The sequence below is a fragment of the Sarcophilus harrisii genome, chromosome 1, assembly GCF_902635505.1.
Source record: "Sarcophilus harrisii chromosome 1, mSarHar1.11, whole genome shotgun sequence".
Classification (NCBI taxonomy): Eukaryota; Metazoa; Chordata; class Mammalia; order Dasyuromorphia; family Dasyuridae; genus Sarcophilus; species Sarcophilus harrisii.
Window position 1 is genome coordinate 345,593,014 of NC_045426.1, and position 15,650 is coordinate 345,608,663.

Genomic DNA, 15,650 nt, shown 5'->3' on the forward strand with positions numbered 1-15,650 from the left:
TTTTAGTAAATAGGAAGAGATAAAAAAAAAGTATTGCAGTAACTTCAAGGGAGAAATTAGTTTTTAAAATGAAGTTGGGCTTTTATAATCAAGAAGCAGGCTAAGAAAAACTAGTGTTGTGCTAGAAAATCTAAAATGGAAGAAAAACCACCAAAAAATGTGTCCACTTCATGGGAATAATAATAAAAAGACTGTTCAGGTTGGCCACATTATCCAGAGCCAAGCTAGAGGAATCTACTTTACTCATCCTTCCTTCCCAGTTACTTGAGGGATTATTTAATACCCAAGGGCCAAGTGAAAAAACAAAGTCTTGGCAAAGTAATGATCATTAGTGGATCCGATGAGCAACCCACCCTCAGAAAACGGCCCAGCCCCACAACATATCTGTAGCCAACAGTATAATATTTGCACCAAAAGGCCGGGGCTAGAGCTGGAGAGGTTACCAAGGCCCTTTAACAGCACACATGACCACTTTTGTTTTCAAATGGATGGGGATTGCCTATTGTCTGTGCAGAAGGAAGACAACTTCTTATCTCGACCATCTCTAAGCAAAGATCTGGTACAGAGTGCGGCCTAACAAAATTTGCTACAAATGCTACAGTTCTATCTCAGGATGGGCAGTCCTATGTCCTGGCCCAGAAGTATTAGAGGAGAATGGGTCGGTAATCATCACCCTACGTTGAAGGTTCAGACCTTGGTCTTCCCCAGCCAGGAAGCTATGACCTGACCTAGACACCCACCAGCTCTAGCCAACCAGGCCTCTTCATTCTAAAACAGATTTTGTGACTTGGGAATATCCACCCTCTTCTAGTGAGAAGCAGAGACTAGGACCATCAAGCAACAATGTGCAGCAGTTTTTAATGTTCCAACTCAACCTCATCGATACATCCAATAATCAGAAAGACGGCTGTTTTTAAATACAAATTAAAATAATCGCGACCACTGCTTAAAGAGAAAGCTTAGAACAATATTCTACATGCTGTACTGCAAAATAAATGTATTTGAAGATAAATTGTCTTATTATAAAAGGTCAAAGATTTTTCAATTCCCACATTCGGCTAATCCTGTAAAGATTATCCTAATTCAAGTAGCACAATTTTATTTCTGCTTTCCATTCTGAATGCTCTTTAATCACAAAAATACCGTTTTACACACTGAACAGCCTCACTCCCTCAAACATCAACCCCATTTCTTTCTCCTCATGGAAGCTCCTCTGATCTGTGTGACTGCAGGCTGTTCTGGGTCTGCCCCAGCGTGGCTCTGACACTGGCTTCAACCCCAGGGAAAGGCCCCCCAGGCTACAAGAACTATCCCCCCTCCCCCCCAAGTCACTTGATAAAAAGTAAAAGAATAAAGAGCAAGATCATCCCCATTCTGGGAGGAAGGCAGTCTTTTACTTGGCTCCGGAAGAAACCCAACTGTATTCCTGAACGGCGGGTGGTGGCGGTGTACTGAGTGGGGCAAAGTAAACCTGGCAGATGACCCCATCTGGCTCTCCCTCCCCTGCCCAACCTACTAGCCACCCTGGGTGGCCTGGTCTACTTCTCCTGAGGCATTTGGTGCTCTGGCGTTTTGGTTTCTGCAAAGGGGAGGAGAGTGTGGTGTGTAGGAGGTGTGCGTTGGCCCTGTGTGGGGCTGTCCCCGGAGGGACAGCCAGGTGGCCACACTCCTGGCAGCTGTGGCTTATCAGACCTTATTTCAAAAAAGTGCAAATAGAAGGTGTGGAGACTGTTCCGCTGGTCTTGGTGAAAGCTAACTGATAATTCTGCTGATGGCTTGCAAGGAAGGGAACTCTTCATCTTCGATATGCAGGGCTCTGTGGGTGCCCAGGTCATCCTGGGTTAGCACCTGCTGGCAAATGGGGCAGATGCAACAGTCCAGTTCAGAAGGTGTGCTAGCTGGCCAAGCACTCTTCTTCTTTCTTGATTTAGGTGCCCCCTGCTTCTCTTGGACCCGGAAATCATTGTGTGCCGACAGCAGCTCCTGCTGCTTGGCTGTGTCAGGCAGGAGCACCAGGAGCTCGCTGAAGATTTTTTTGAAGTTCTCCCCAAGGAGTTCCCGGCAGCTCTTATAATACTGTGCTGCAGAAATACGACCCTAAAGTCCAGGAAAACAAAACAAAACCATATGAAACCCCCAGCACCATTTCATTTCATTTTGTTCCCAGATACCCCATCAGCTTCTCTCCTCTCCCATCCCAATAGCCTCACTACCCACCGACCTGTCGGAATTGCCCCGAATGGCTTTTAAATTTGTTGAATTTGGACTCGTCACTCTGAAGGAACTCCTTTATGGATTGGATGAGCTGGATGTTCCTTTGTTGGAAATTCTCAGGTATCAAATAAGTTCCTTGGCAGGGACCTTGCCTGATATAAAAAGGGAAGAGGAGGAAAGAAGGGAGAGAAGAGAAATGTAGAAGGGTGGAAAAGAAAGGAAGAAGTAGGGGGAAAAAGAGTAAAAGTTAATCTCTGCCTATTACTCCCGGCCTCACCCTGGAAAATAAATGAAAAGAATCATTTTTTTTTTTTTTAAAAGAGCTGGAAGACCATCTCCTTCATTTTAAGGAGGAGAAGAGAGGCGCAGAGACACTAGGTGACGGACTCCCCAAGCTCTCAACCAGTGAGTTGGTGGCAAAACTGGGACTAGAACCCAGGTCTCCTGCTTCCCAGTGCGGGCTCTTCCCCTGCCATGCCATGGCCCTGCTGTGGGGCCCCTGCTCCTCCCAAGGCAGCTGCATCTGTGTCCAGCACATGTGTGTCACAGCCTTCCCACCCCACAGTGGTCGGGTGACGACTGAGGGCCTGTGTCCTCTGCTAATGGGAGCAGCTGGTGAGCATTTCACTGCAGAGCATGCGGGAGGGAGGGCCCGAGGGGTACTATCCGGAGAGTGACAGCACCTGAGCACACAGCTGCTGCAGCTACTTCTGGGGCATGTCCTTCATCCGCAGGGCGGACCGAGGAGCCAGAAGTAGGAATGTACATCCGGGGCTTCCTCTGAGTCACACAGACCCCACACCAAGAATCACTGAGCAAAATGAAATCGGTCCTCTCCAGGAGAGCTTCCAGCGACAGGGCTGGGGACGGCAACATCCCAAATGAAAAGCTTTAGTGGAAGCTGCGTTCTGACAGAGCACAAGTCTGTTACAAATGACAGCGGGGGAAGGAAACAGGACCTGTTTGGCAGAGCTGCTGGGACTGCACCTCCCCAGCCCCTATGGGTGGGCCAGCCCTGCCTGGATGACCAGGACAACACTTCAGGGACATTCAGAGATGAGATATGTTCCCACGGACAGTGGTGCTCCCTGCCCTAAGGTGACCCCATGGTCTCGGTTCCCTACCCACCTCCTCCCTCCCTTGAAACACAGATTTGGCTGAATCTGGTGTGAACAAGATGGAGCACTCCCAACACCTGTTAACTTACTCTTTAATGGAGGTGGAGATGGGCTCTGAGATGCTGTTGGGTGGGATGACGGTAAAGCCCGGAGGGGGCTTACTAATGGGTGGCGACAGTCCTGGAGGTGGCGGGGGGCTCTTTAATAGCACCACAGAGTTAAAGCCTAAAAAAACCACAAGAGAATAGGAAGACAATATGAAGGGACTATAGGCCACCACTAGGTGGGAGTGGGAAGGACACTTGCTTCTCCTTTCCCCTACTTGCTGCTACTAGAGCAGGAAAGGCCAGATTTTTGGGAATGACAGAATAAAGCAGGTAGCAAATACTGAAACCCAGAGGAAGGGTCCCACAGGAGCAAAATGACTACTGCTATGAAAAAGCCAACAAATGGCACCAGATAGTCACAAGAGAACTCCGTGGATGTTTCCAAAGAACCAGTGGCAACCACTGGTTAAAGCTACCGCTTCTAACCAAGGTACTGGGTAGTGGGACCATCCTAGTTCTGAGTTACTAGGGAATGGTAGTCAGGCCTCTCTCAGACTCCACAGGCCATCCCCATCCCATCAAGATATCACAAGAGCCTCTGCTGTGGAGAAACAAAGGGAACTTCTCTTAAAGCCATTCTGAGGACAGTCCAGACCTCTTTGGCACACACAGAACGAACCCATCCTACTGGTCGAGGGACACCAGCATCTCCTTAACAAATACCAACTTGCTGTTCCGAGCTGTAGCATGTCCTCAAGTACATGATGTTTTAGTACCAAGCTCGTAAGCTGTTAGGCAATGTTTATGCCCACCTTCCATGCCATGTGAGAGAGCTGCCTCCCTCTAAAAGTGAAACCAGCAACAGACTCACCAGAGCCTGACCTTTCACTACCAGAGACTCTGTACTGAAAAGTACAATCCTGGTGGGGACCTGGCTACTTCTGTCCTGATTCCTCTCACTTAGTGAAGGTTTTGTAAGAGACAGAGAAACTCGCATAACTCCCCCTCCCCCCAACACACACACACACACACACACACACACACACACCATTTCCATCAAACAGTACTTCTTTTAAAAATCCCTCTAACTCCCAGATTTCTTCCTGCACATTTTCAGAATTCTACCTACCAGAAAAATTCAATTTCCAAAGCTTTAACTCCATACAAAGGGATCTAATATCTCACACATGCGCATGCACACAGGACCATGGAGATGGGGGTGTATAACATATCTCCCTGTTCCCTCCTGGGCACACAGTGCTTCATGCTGAATATTAAAATGAAGGGTTTGGACCCCACTGGGTTTCGGTAGCCTTGAGATGATTATAAATGAGAGATGACCCAATGTCAGCATCGAGGCCACAGGAGGGGCATGCTATGGTATGCCTGTGGGGTCCTAGGACCATAGCTTTAAAGATAGCAAGGACATCAAGAGTCACCTGGTCTCCCTCTTCCTCTTCAACTGAGGAAACTGTGAACCTCAGAGAAGTGACTCCCCAGCTCAGACTCATTGCTAAACTATCAAGCAGGACTTGAGAGATCAGGACTTGTCAATTCTTAGCTGGGACATAAAGGAATTCTCCGTTCAGATAGAACAAACCTGCTAGACTGCCGGGAACTCACCCAGCAGGTCCCAAAGTTCCCAGTCTCAAACACGTTACAAGGCACTGACTGATAAACAACATTTCTTGATCCTAAAGGCCTTTAGGACTACTAAGCCAACACTCTGGAACCTGAGGGCTGGCCTCCTCTTCTTCCTCCCACCCCCTTGTGCCCAGGCAGGACACTGCCTGACTGCTGTTACCTGGTGGAGGCTGCATTCGGGGAGGCCCCGCGCTGCAGAGAGCTGGGAAATCTTCCTGAGGTAAAGGACACTGGTTAGTCATTGGTGGCTTTGTGAGCCCCGGAGGCTCTTTGGGGACACTGCCAACGGCTGCCTTTTCCGAATGTCCATTCACAATGGCCGTAGGCTTCTCTGACCCATTAGCGGTGGCCACAGGAGCCATTCCGTGTTCAGGACTGGGAGCTTTTTCTCGCCAAGCTGGCTTGGCAGCCACCTCCGACACCAGCGGCTGGGGTGGGGGTGAGGCCGAGCTCTGCTTTTCTGCCCCCATCTTCTTCTTCTTGCTCACTTTTATAAAAGCCTGAGAGGAAGACGCGGCCAGCAAGGAGGAGACATCAAACATGGTGGGTGCGTTGCGGAACTCCTGGGGGGTGAGCCCGACGCTGTCATCCTCATCGTCAGAGACCACGGGTTTGTTATTCTTCTTGCTGGCTTTGCCGCCTCCTTTGGTGACCAAAGGGGGTTTCTTTGGGAGCTGGCTGCAACTAGCCTGGACGGGCGCCGTCGGGCGGACGACGCTCTTACCGGAGCTATTGTTCCAGGCCGAAGTGATGCTGGACACAGCTTTGCTGGGCCTCATTTTTGACACCAGAGCTGGGAAGTCCTCCTCTTGGAAGGCTGAGGTCTTCTTGGCAGTGACTGTATAGGTGAGTGACATCCCCGAGGAGACAGTGGGAGCTGAGGAAGAGGAAAGGCTTGGGAAGTCTTCTTCTTTAAGTTTGACTGAAGCTGGCTGGAGGGAACTGGGGCAGAGCAAAAGATAAGATGTCACATGACCTACCAAGGTCATCAGAGAGCAGGGAGTTGGGAGATAGCCTGAACTTGGTGCTCCAGAGGGGAGGAGACCCACCACACATCCCTTTTTATGCACGGCAGGAGGCAGCAGAGGGCGTCACTCCTCAGATGGGCCCGTGTGGAGAGAAGAGATTCCAAAGCAAAGACCCTCTGGATGGGACTCAGGTGGGAAAGGAATGGGTGGCTATTTAGAAAAGGCTTAAGGGAGAACCAAAGGAGTCACTCGCAGCTCAGACTTCACAACTCCTTTAAAAACTCTGTAGGAATCTTAGTCATCAAAAAGAGCCCATGTTTGGGCCCCATTCCCCCACTTCCCTGTGGACTAGAAGATCCGAAAACCCTTAAAGGATCCAACCCATCCCTCTGTGCCCACAGGATCTTAACCAATGCTTCTGACCAGAGAACAGCTCAGTTGCCCCACATACCTCTGCAGAGCTCCCCCAGCTGCCGAACTAAACGACACAAAATCCTCTTGGCTTGCAGGACCATTAGCAGTGGCCTCTTTGGGAGCTAGGATCAAGGACAATAACTTGTAACATGAAATGATGGCAAGTGCTAAAAACCAGGAAATGTTCCTACAAAAATCTCTGAAATTGCATGTACTAGTCTTAGGACCTTAAAACATGTTCTCATCAAAAACTGTCCTGCAGCAGATGTCAGATACATCAGGAATCATGACTCAGAAAGGTTTTTGAAGAACTTATTCTAAACTTATTTCAGTTAAAAAGATTAAATATATAATCTAATCTATATTTCACACATTGCATTGATCTTAAAAATAAAGGATGGCCCATATATCAGAGTATATGCAACTTAATATTACTTTCTTCAAAGGAATACAATCCCTTAGCTGAGACTTTTTAAAAAGCCAAAAATTCAGCTTTCCCATACTTGATCAAGCCAACTTGACTGCATTTAAAATCCATTTTCTGCTACAGAGTAGGAAAGTTGTCCCTGCCTGTGGAAAACATTCCCAAACCAAGTGACAATGGCATGAGTTCTCCTCTTTAGGTTGAGATTCGAAGACAAAGAAGGGTGAGGTGCAGGAGCTGCCTGCTAACCACCATTGGTCACCTGAGGTCTCAGCAGAAGGCTTGGAGGCTCTCCTTGAGCTCCGAGTTTCTTCCAAGTCCTTCCCCTCGTCTTTCTTCGCTCTGCTGCCATCCTCTTTATCTTCAACCCATTTCTTTTCTTCTTGCCTACGTGCAGCTACTGATGCCCTCACTGCAGCTGCTACATCTCTGTCTTCTTCTTCCCTGAGGTGCAGGAGAAGGAAAAGGGGAGTCCTTTAGGATCAGCAAAAGAACCTAAGGATCTCCTATGAAACATGTGCCACGTTCTCCAAACAAGGCCTGATTCACAGCACCACCTGCTGGAAAAGCCTGGGAACTGAGATGCTAACCAACTTCTCAGCTGTTCCCCAACCCCCTTCCTTCAAGAACATGGGAGGGGAGGGGGGGGATGAGGTTGGAGTGATTATGAGCAAACAGGACCCCAGACAGCAAAGGGATGGAACTCAAGAGTCCTACTTGAGATTCAAGACCAGACCTCCTAGTGGGTTCTGGGCTACTTTACCCCTTCTCTCTGCCTCATTACATCCTTTAGTCAATAATCCCCTAAGTTCTATGGCTCTACCGATGTCACCACTTCTTGACCAGATCCTCCTGAGCTCACACTAAGACAAAGACAGGATTTTTCTCAAAAGGGTTTTTGTTGTCCTTTTGAGAAAAAGTAACACCAGCTCCAAATGCAAGGAACCTATAAAAATATACAAATATCCAGAGCCCAGAAGTGCCAAATTACAAAGGCCCGAGTCCATTATCCTAAACCCCAAGAGCTGGGCCCAATGGTCTGCACAGATTTCTCAGACGTGAGAGAATGCCACCAACCCCTGCTTTCCCTAGATGCGCCAACTCTCAAGCTCCAGGTACATCTTTCCTTTCAAAGTTGATGATTTTTCTGCTCCACCCTCAGATCTAAGGTGTAGGGTTTTTTTTTCACCCACTGTTAACAGTATATGTACAAGCTTTATCCACACTTCAGGGACTTCTTACTTACATTCCCACCCTACCTCTCGACACCTAGAGGTATTCAGCTGAAAAATCTCTACTGTGCATTTGTTCACATAGGCCCATAAACATTCTCATCAATAGTAAAGAAAAAGTCATGTGCACAGACCCATTTCACTCTCTGCTCTGACTGTGCCTATCCAATCAACAGTCAAAGTCAAGAGTCTCTTGGAGTAGGTTTGGAGTCAGCCTGTGAATGGTGGTGTTCTTTTTGCCTAGAGCATTTCTTTAGGATATTAGGGGAAAAGGAAGCAGAAATTTGGATTCTTCTCATAAAAAACACACTTTCTATGGAAGGATCAATGAGGCTCTAGGGTAAACAAGAAGTACCCAGAAACCTTCCTGGTGGCTATGCCCACAGGGTCTGCATCAGCACTAACAGCAACTTATCCCAAGGATGAAGTATGGACAAAGAAAGACTCTTAAGGCAACATGATACAGTGGACCAAGAAATAGTTTTGTAGTTAAAAGTAACCAGGTTCAAATCCTGGCTCCTTTGCTTACTAGCTGAGTTCACTTGGGCAAGTCACAACCTCATCTGTAAAATGAAGGGGAAAGACTAGATGAGATCCTCTCCAGCTCTATGGTCCTATGGCTTGAATTCAAATCTTCTTCTGTCACAAGCTGTAATGACACCGGGTAAGTCATTTAATCTCTTTGGGTGTGTTTTTCTATATGAAAAACGATGGGGCTGGACTATAGATAACTCCTATGATCAAAAGTAAAGACAGTGTTCTTGCTTTCTTTAACAAAAGGGAAGTTTCAATTGGGAAGAAGAAAAGGCATTTTCCAAAAAATTAATGCTGTAAAAACAAAAGGAAACAATAAAACAGTATTTTTTTTTTTAAAGGCAGGGACTCAGCTAGAAACAGAAATTCATCTATATGGGGGTGGCTATGAAACTTCACAAAAACAATAATGTCTCTGGTCTCTTTCCAGGTGCTAACTTGATGTATAACCATGGATCAAATCATCTTGCTTCTGTGAGTCTTTTCACTCTACAAAAGGAAGGGCTAGACCCAGTCTCTATATATCTCCTGTGAGTCTAGGATTCTCCCAGTCTGTACAGAATGGTGTTTTAGAGTCAGAGCACCTCAGCCAGCCCCCACTTCTAGCAGCTCCCCAACAAGACACCCATTGGGTTGCCGAGAGAGGAACTTCAACAGCAAGCAAAAGCCTCCCACCTCTTATACCTCCAGCTTCCTCGGCGGTTCTGCTGAGCTCCACGGCCCCCTGGCCTGTTGCCCCGACTCTGTCTGTTATGCCTGTCCACTTCTTCATAGTCATCCCCACCAACGACACCTAAAAGAAGGCAAAGGTCCTCTCATTCCATCTCTTCATTCTGCCCACAACTGGCACCTTCCCAACTCCCACTTGTTCCCCATCACTCCCCTCCCAGAGAATAGCCCAGCAAACTCTGAGGGCTTGTTTGCCAAGTTTCCTCTCCATACCCTCCCATACGGTGGATAGCAGCTGGTCCTTTACAACAACTCCAGGAAAGCAAGAATATGAAACCCACCCATTCCCCAAATAGACACTATGGACATTTTGAATCACTGCTTTAGTCTGAGATTGCATTCTACTGCTGCAAAAGGCCATGATAAGAGAAATGATTGCATTGTTTCTTCCAGTTCATTTTAAAGGCTTATAATAAAGGCACTAAATTAAATCCAATTTTCTTCCTATGAACATAGCATGAAAACTTAGGTTTTAAGTAACTATCATGCTAGAAAAATATAGAGGCAGCTAGGTGTTGCAGTGGATAAAGCACCAGTCCTGAAGTCAGGAGGACCCGAGCGAGTTCAAATGGAAGTCAGACACTTAATACTTCCTAATTGTGTGACCCTGGGCAAGTTTTTGCCTCAGGAAAAAAAAGTAGAACTATATAGTCTCCATACAATGAAACTCTGATCTTGTAAGCCATGACCCTCAGTGGATCTCAAGCTCTAGGACCCTCCCAAGAACAGACCCAGGTTCACTCACCCTCACCCCTCCGAGTGTGTCTCGGAGCATAGCTAAACTGCAGGTCAATCTGCCGGTTCTGCCTGGCCTCTGCTCTGCTCCTGCTGTGGCATGAAGTCTTATGCGCCTTGTAGTCGATTTCTGTACGGAAGGCGTGAGTGAACTGCTCAGTATTGCACCTTCCCTCCTCACAGAGAAAGTGCTTCTCACGGAAATGTTCCCGAAGGTATTCATAGTCACTGAAGGAAAGGGAAAGGGGGGTGGAGGTGGTGATATGGTTACTAGATCAACCCCCAACAGCACAACACAGCACCAATTAAGGCAACAAGGTAGACCTCAAGCAGCATTAGCTATTAATCCCAAGGTGGGAGTTCTACTCAATTTATCCCAATTGGGGGGGAGGGGAGAAGGGGCAGATATCACTATCCCAAAACATTGCTTAGGAAGTAAGAATAATGGTAGGGAACTTATTCTATCTTCAACACATCACAAAACTTTAAATGTTCTTGCAATAGACCAGATGGGACTAGCTAGATCTCCTCTTCTCATCTTCACTGCAAAAGTTAACACTAAATATTTATATAGCTTTTACCCCCCTACCTATAAACACAGAAATGTTTTATAAATACAAACTTGTTATTTTTCACAGACTTTTCACAAAAACAATGCTAAAAACATATCCCCATGCATCTTCAGGGGCAAAAAAACTTTCCCCTAATCCTCAAAGCTCCTATGCTGGAGAGTCAGTCCAATTATATGAATTAATGGATCTATGTTTAATTCTTATCAGTCCTTATTTTTAAAAATTCTTATCGGTCTTACTCATAAATCTAAGAAATCTGTTTTTTTTTTTTAAAAACACAAAGTAATTCTGTTCTCAACTTTTAACTTAGTTGCAAAAAGCAGCTTTAGTCTTAAAACATTTTATATTTCCAACAGAAACAAACATCAAAGGATTCTGCCATGACTAAAGTGGAATCAGCCAGGGATAACTTGACTTAGCCAATCCCTAAAGACAGAGATTTCAGGAACCATTAAAGCCACCCATCCTGAGAACCAAACCATAAGTTCTGCACCAAGCAGGAAAGAAAATACAAGGGAGGCCAATTTCTCATTAGTTTTCAACACAGAGCCTTGCATAATTTTCATATTCATGCTCTCCTTTCCCCCTCAATCCTGTATGTTCAGTCAGTCTCTGCTGGGGAATGACTTAAAGGCTTGCTTTCTCATCTACCTGTAATACTCTTGAGCGCCATCAGAGTCACAGAAATGGCAGAAATAGTGGTCTCTCCTCAGGTGTTTCAGGAGCTCATCATTGTCCAAATAACGCTCATCACAAAATTTACATAGAGGATGTCCCCGGTGGGATGTGTCATCTGGGTCTCCATGGATCCGATGGCGGGCAAGGTCCTTGCGGGAATACCATTTGCGTTCATAGGTAAAGATCTTAGGGAAGAAGCATGAAGGCATGTAAGCAGAAAAAATTACAGGGAATACCTTGCAGTATTACCTGCTAAAAGGAGCCAAACACCAGAAAGTGGAAACTGAGTGGATGCCCATCAATTGGAGAATGGCTGAATAAATTATGGTATATGAATATTATGAAATATTATTGTTCGGTAAGAAATGACCAGCAGGAGGATTTCAGAAAGGCCTGGAGAGACTTACATGAATTGATGCTGAGTGAAATGAGCAGGACCAGGAGATCATTATATACTTCAACAACAATACTATATGATGATCAAATCTGATGGACATGGCCATCTTCAGTAATGAGATGATGAATTAAATCAGCTCCAATAGAGCAATAATGAACTAAACCAGCTACACCCAGCAAAAGAACTCTGGGAGATGACTATGAACCACTACATAGAATTCTCAATCCCTCTATTTTTGTCTGCCTGCATCTTTTATTTCTTTCACAGGCTAATTGTACACTATTTCAAAGTCCAACTCTTTATGTACAGCAAAATAACTGTTAGGACATATATGCTTTAACATAACTTAACATGTATTGGTCAACCTGCCATCGGGGGGAGGGGATGGGGGGAAGGAGGGGAAAAATTAGAACAAAAGGTTTGGCAATTGTCAATGCTATAAAAATTACCTATGCATATAACTTGTAAATAAAAAGCTATAATAAAAAAAATTAAAAAAAAAAAAAAAAAAGGAGCCAAACAGCCTCCCATCTTCATCACTGATTCCTCAAAGACATTTTTGAAGACTCTACCCTTCTATCTCTGCTCATTAAAGAACTCAAAAGGAACACATGGCTGAATATTAGATATAATTTTCTCCAAGAAATAACTTAGAAATGCTCCCCACATGCTCCCAGTGTCTGATGTGGCAACTCAAATGGTCCAGGCCTTGGTGACATTCATTTAGATAGAGCTTTGTAATACAAAAGATCTGCTAGAGGAGCCAAGAAATCATTCACTGCCCAGTAGATGGCCTGTGCTCTCAATGATCTGTTAGAAATAAGAAATAATTCAGTAGAGGTGATGGATGGAGAAAGGGCTTTCTTTGGTCCAAATCTGCCTATTTAATGGGAAATGGCCAGAGGTAAGTCTGAAGATTATTATAATATTAATTATAAATGAAGATTATAGCAGTTAATGAGTTATAATGAGGCTTACACATATTCTCTTTTTAAAATGTATAAGTTATAAGTATAATGAGTTATAAGTATAAGTTATAAGTTAATGAGTTATAATGTAATAAGTTATAAGTTAGAATAGTATTTATGTGAATGGAAAGAAGAAAATAAATAAGAAATGTCATGGAGGCAAAACTGAAAGGACCTGGCAAATGGGGCAGAGAGAGAGACAGAATTATGGAAGAAGGAAGAACCTAGGTTGATTAAATTTGTGAACCTGGATGATTGGGAGAATCCTCAACAAAGAAACTGGGAAAAAGAAGTTGATGAAAATTTCAATTTGGGAATAGCTAATGAAAGATGTCAGTGGTACAGTTAGGTGAAGATATGCAGAACCCAATAGGAGATTCAGGGCAGAGATAAAAACTTAACATGTAGATCTGAAGTTTTGCTTTTTTAGCAGGTGTCTTATTTATGCTTTAACTCTCCTATAGAAGTACCAATACATGAAAGAGACAAGGTAAATTTTTTTTTTTGGGGGGGGAGGGAAGGAATCACTGTAGTCCAAGTCTTTAGGTCTATTGCCTACCCTGACCATATTCTTGAGGCCAAAATTTCTGGACCTACATTTCAGTAACTGGGGTGGGGGGGGGGGGTAGGGGTAAGGGTGAGAATGCAGTATTTTCCAAAAATATCCATTCCCCTTCCAAAACAATTATCATGAAGCCAGACTCCTTAGCTCTGCCATAAAAGCCTATGTCAAAGACATTGTTTCTCTTTTAGGGAAAAGAACACCTCTCCCGTTCATTAGCCCATCCCTCTTCCTTCTGTTCTCATTCTACTTTCCCCTTACAAGCTTTCTATACTTCTAAAATGGGTTTTGTTCTCTCACAAGACTGGTAATGCAGTGACCATTTGGAAGCCCAATACTGACTAATATGGACACTTTAGCCTGCATTTTTTCCTAACTGGCCTGGTCTGAACTTCCTTGAGTAACCTGATGTTCCTCTCCTTCTAAGGATTTACCATATTGATGACAGTGTACTTTAGCCCCACTGAAGCTCACTAATCCACCAGCTTTAGCTGCTGCTTCTGGCTATTTCTGCAGCAGAGGCTTACACATATTCTCTCTTTTTAAAATGTATTTATTTTTTAATTAAGGCTTTTTATTTACAAAACATATGCATGGATAATTTTTCAACATTAACCTTGCAAAAACCTTGTGTTCCAATTTCCCTCCCCTAGATGGTAAGTAATCCAATATATTACACATATTCTCAAAGCTAAGCTATAATACAATAGATGGTCCAGCTAAAAAACTTGCAAAGAGGAGCCACAATCAACCTGGGTTAAACTCAGGGCAAGCTCTCTCACTTTAGCTCCTTGGCAAATTGTGCCAGTTCTTCTGGGGAAGTGAGACTCTATGAGAACTCGTCTCTACTCTCCATAAGGTCAATCTTACTGACTTCTGCACAGATGTGAGGCTTTGGGAAGCTGCTCTTAGAAGAGCTATCTATCCTAGTCCTCCAAAGACTTTAGGGACCCTAATTTGACTGAGCTGAGCCATCATTCCCACACTGTAGTGAGGTTCATGGTAAGAAACCATTTCAAAGGTAGTAGAAGATACATCGTCCACTCATTAAGGCCTGATCTGCTAGGGCCCCACAGGTGAACTCTGAAGGGAGGGCCAGTTCCAACCTAGGCTTGGTTCAGTTTTCTTCACTACCCCTCATCCACTGCCCTGCCATCACATTGGGGTGGTGACAAATTGGAAGCCAGGTATCCAGTCATCTGGAGGGAGAGGAGTTTTAAAAATTTCTTTTAACCCTAAATTTTTTTTTAATAGCTTTATCTTGACTTAGGGTTAGGGTTTAGGGTTAGGTTTGTTCTTGATAATTATTTCTTGTTTAGTTTTTTTTTTTTTTTTGCTAATTATGACTTTTTGTCTATTATTCAATATTGAACTAGAAATGCTAGCTCGACAGCAATAAGACAAGAAAAAGAAATTGGGAAGAATAAAAACAGCCAATGAGGAAATAAAACTATCAGTCTTTGCAGATGATATGATGGTACAGAGAACCCCTAAAGAATCAAGTAAATAAAACTACTTGAAACAATGAACAACTTTAGCTGTTTATTACATAAAATAAACACACAAGTCATCAGTATTATAAAAGATTTTTCACACAAATCTAAATAAGTAGAAAAATATTAATTATTCGTGGGTATGCCTAGCTAATGCAATATGACAATTTTACTTAATTTATTCAGTATTATGCCAATAAAACTACCAAAGAATTATTTTATCAAGCTAGAAAATAAAAGATCAAAAATATCACAAAATCAAAGAAAAATGTGAAGAAAGATGGGGCTTTAGCAGTACCAAATTTCAAACCACATATAAAGCAGTAATCATCAAAATAATCTTGTACTGGTTAAGAAATAATGATGGATCAGTGGAAGAGATTATGTATACAACACAGTAGCAAATAACTATAATAATCTAGTGTTTAATAAACCCCAAAATCCGAAATTTTGCAACAAAAATTCACTATTTGACCAAAATTGCTGGGAGAGCAATTTGGCAGCAATTAGGCATTGATTCAGCACCTTAAAAAAATATATATATACACACACACAGGTCAAAATGGCAAATGATTTAGGAATATGTATATCATATATCATTAGTAAATTAGGGAAGCACGAAAAATTTGCCTATTAGAACAATGGATAAGAGAAGAGTTTATTACCAAACCAAAAAAAAAAAAAAAAAAAAAAAAAAAAAAAGAGAGATGATGACAGGAAGTCTAGTTAATTTTGATTATATATATATATATATATATAAATAAAAAGGCTTTTGCCTTTTTTTATATAAAAAACCAATACAGCCAAAATCAATAGAAAAGCAGGACACAAGGGAAATCTTTTATAGCAAGTTTCTTTGATAAAGGCCTCGTTTCTTAAATATGTAAGGAACGAAGCCAAATTTGTAAAAATTAAAGTCAT

The 15,650-nt window shown here is 43.6% G+C and overlaps 1 protein-coding gene across 6 annotated transcripts in view; it reads right to left on the reverse strand.

Annotated features, from left to right (window-relative positions):
- Positions 1-833: 833 nt before the first annotated feature.
- ZNF598 (zinc finger protein 598) overlaps positions 834-15,650 on the reverse strand; it is a 33,841-nt gene continuing 19,024 nt past the window's right edge. For 3 of the 6 annotated variants that reach the window (XM_031945830.1, XM_031945829.1, XM_031945827.1), the window contains 9 exons: positions 11,283-11,494; positions 10,070-10,287; positions 9,271-9,388; positions 7,092-7,273; positions 6,443-6,527; positions 5,184-5,965; positions 3,422-3,557; positions 2,222-2,366; positions 834-2,097 (listed from right to left, as the gene is read on the reverse strand). In XM_031945830.1, coding sequence (XP_031801690.1) covers positions 1,753-2,097; positions 2,222-2,366; positions 3,422-3,557; positions 5,184-5,965; positions 6,443-6,527; positions 7,092-7,273; positions 9,271-9,388; positions 10,070-10,287; positions 11,283-11,494 — 2,223 coding nt within the window. In that variant the 3' untranslated portion in view covers positions 834-1,752. Of the gene's footprint in view, positions 2,098-2,221; positions 2,367-2,897; positions 3,139-3,421; positions 3,558-5,183; positions 5,966-6,442; positions 6,528-7,091; positions 7,274-9,270; positions 9,389-10,069; positions 10,288-11,282; positions 11,495-15,650 lie in introns of all 6 variants that reach the window. The other 3 variants (XR_004230834.1, XR_004230833.1, XM_031945828.1) reach the window with 3 other exon arrangements.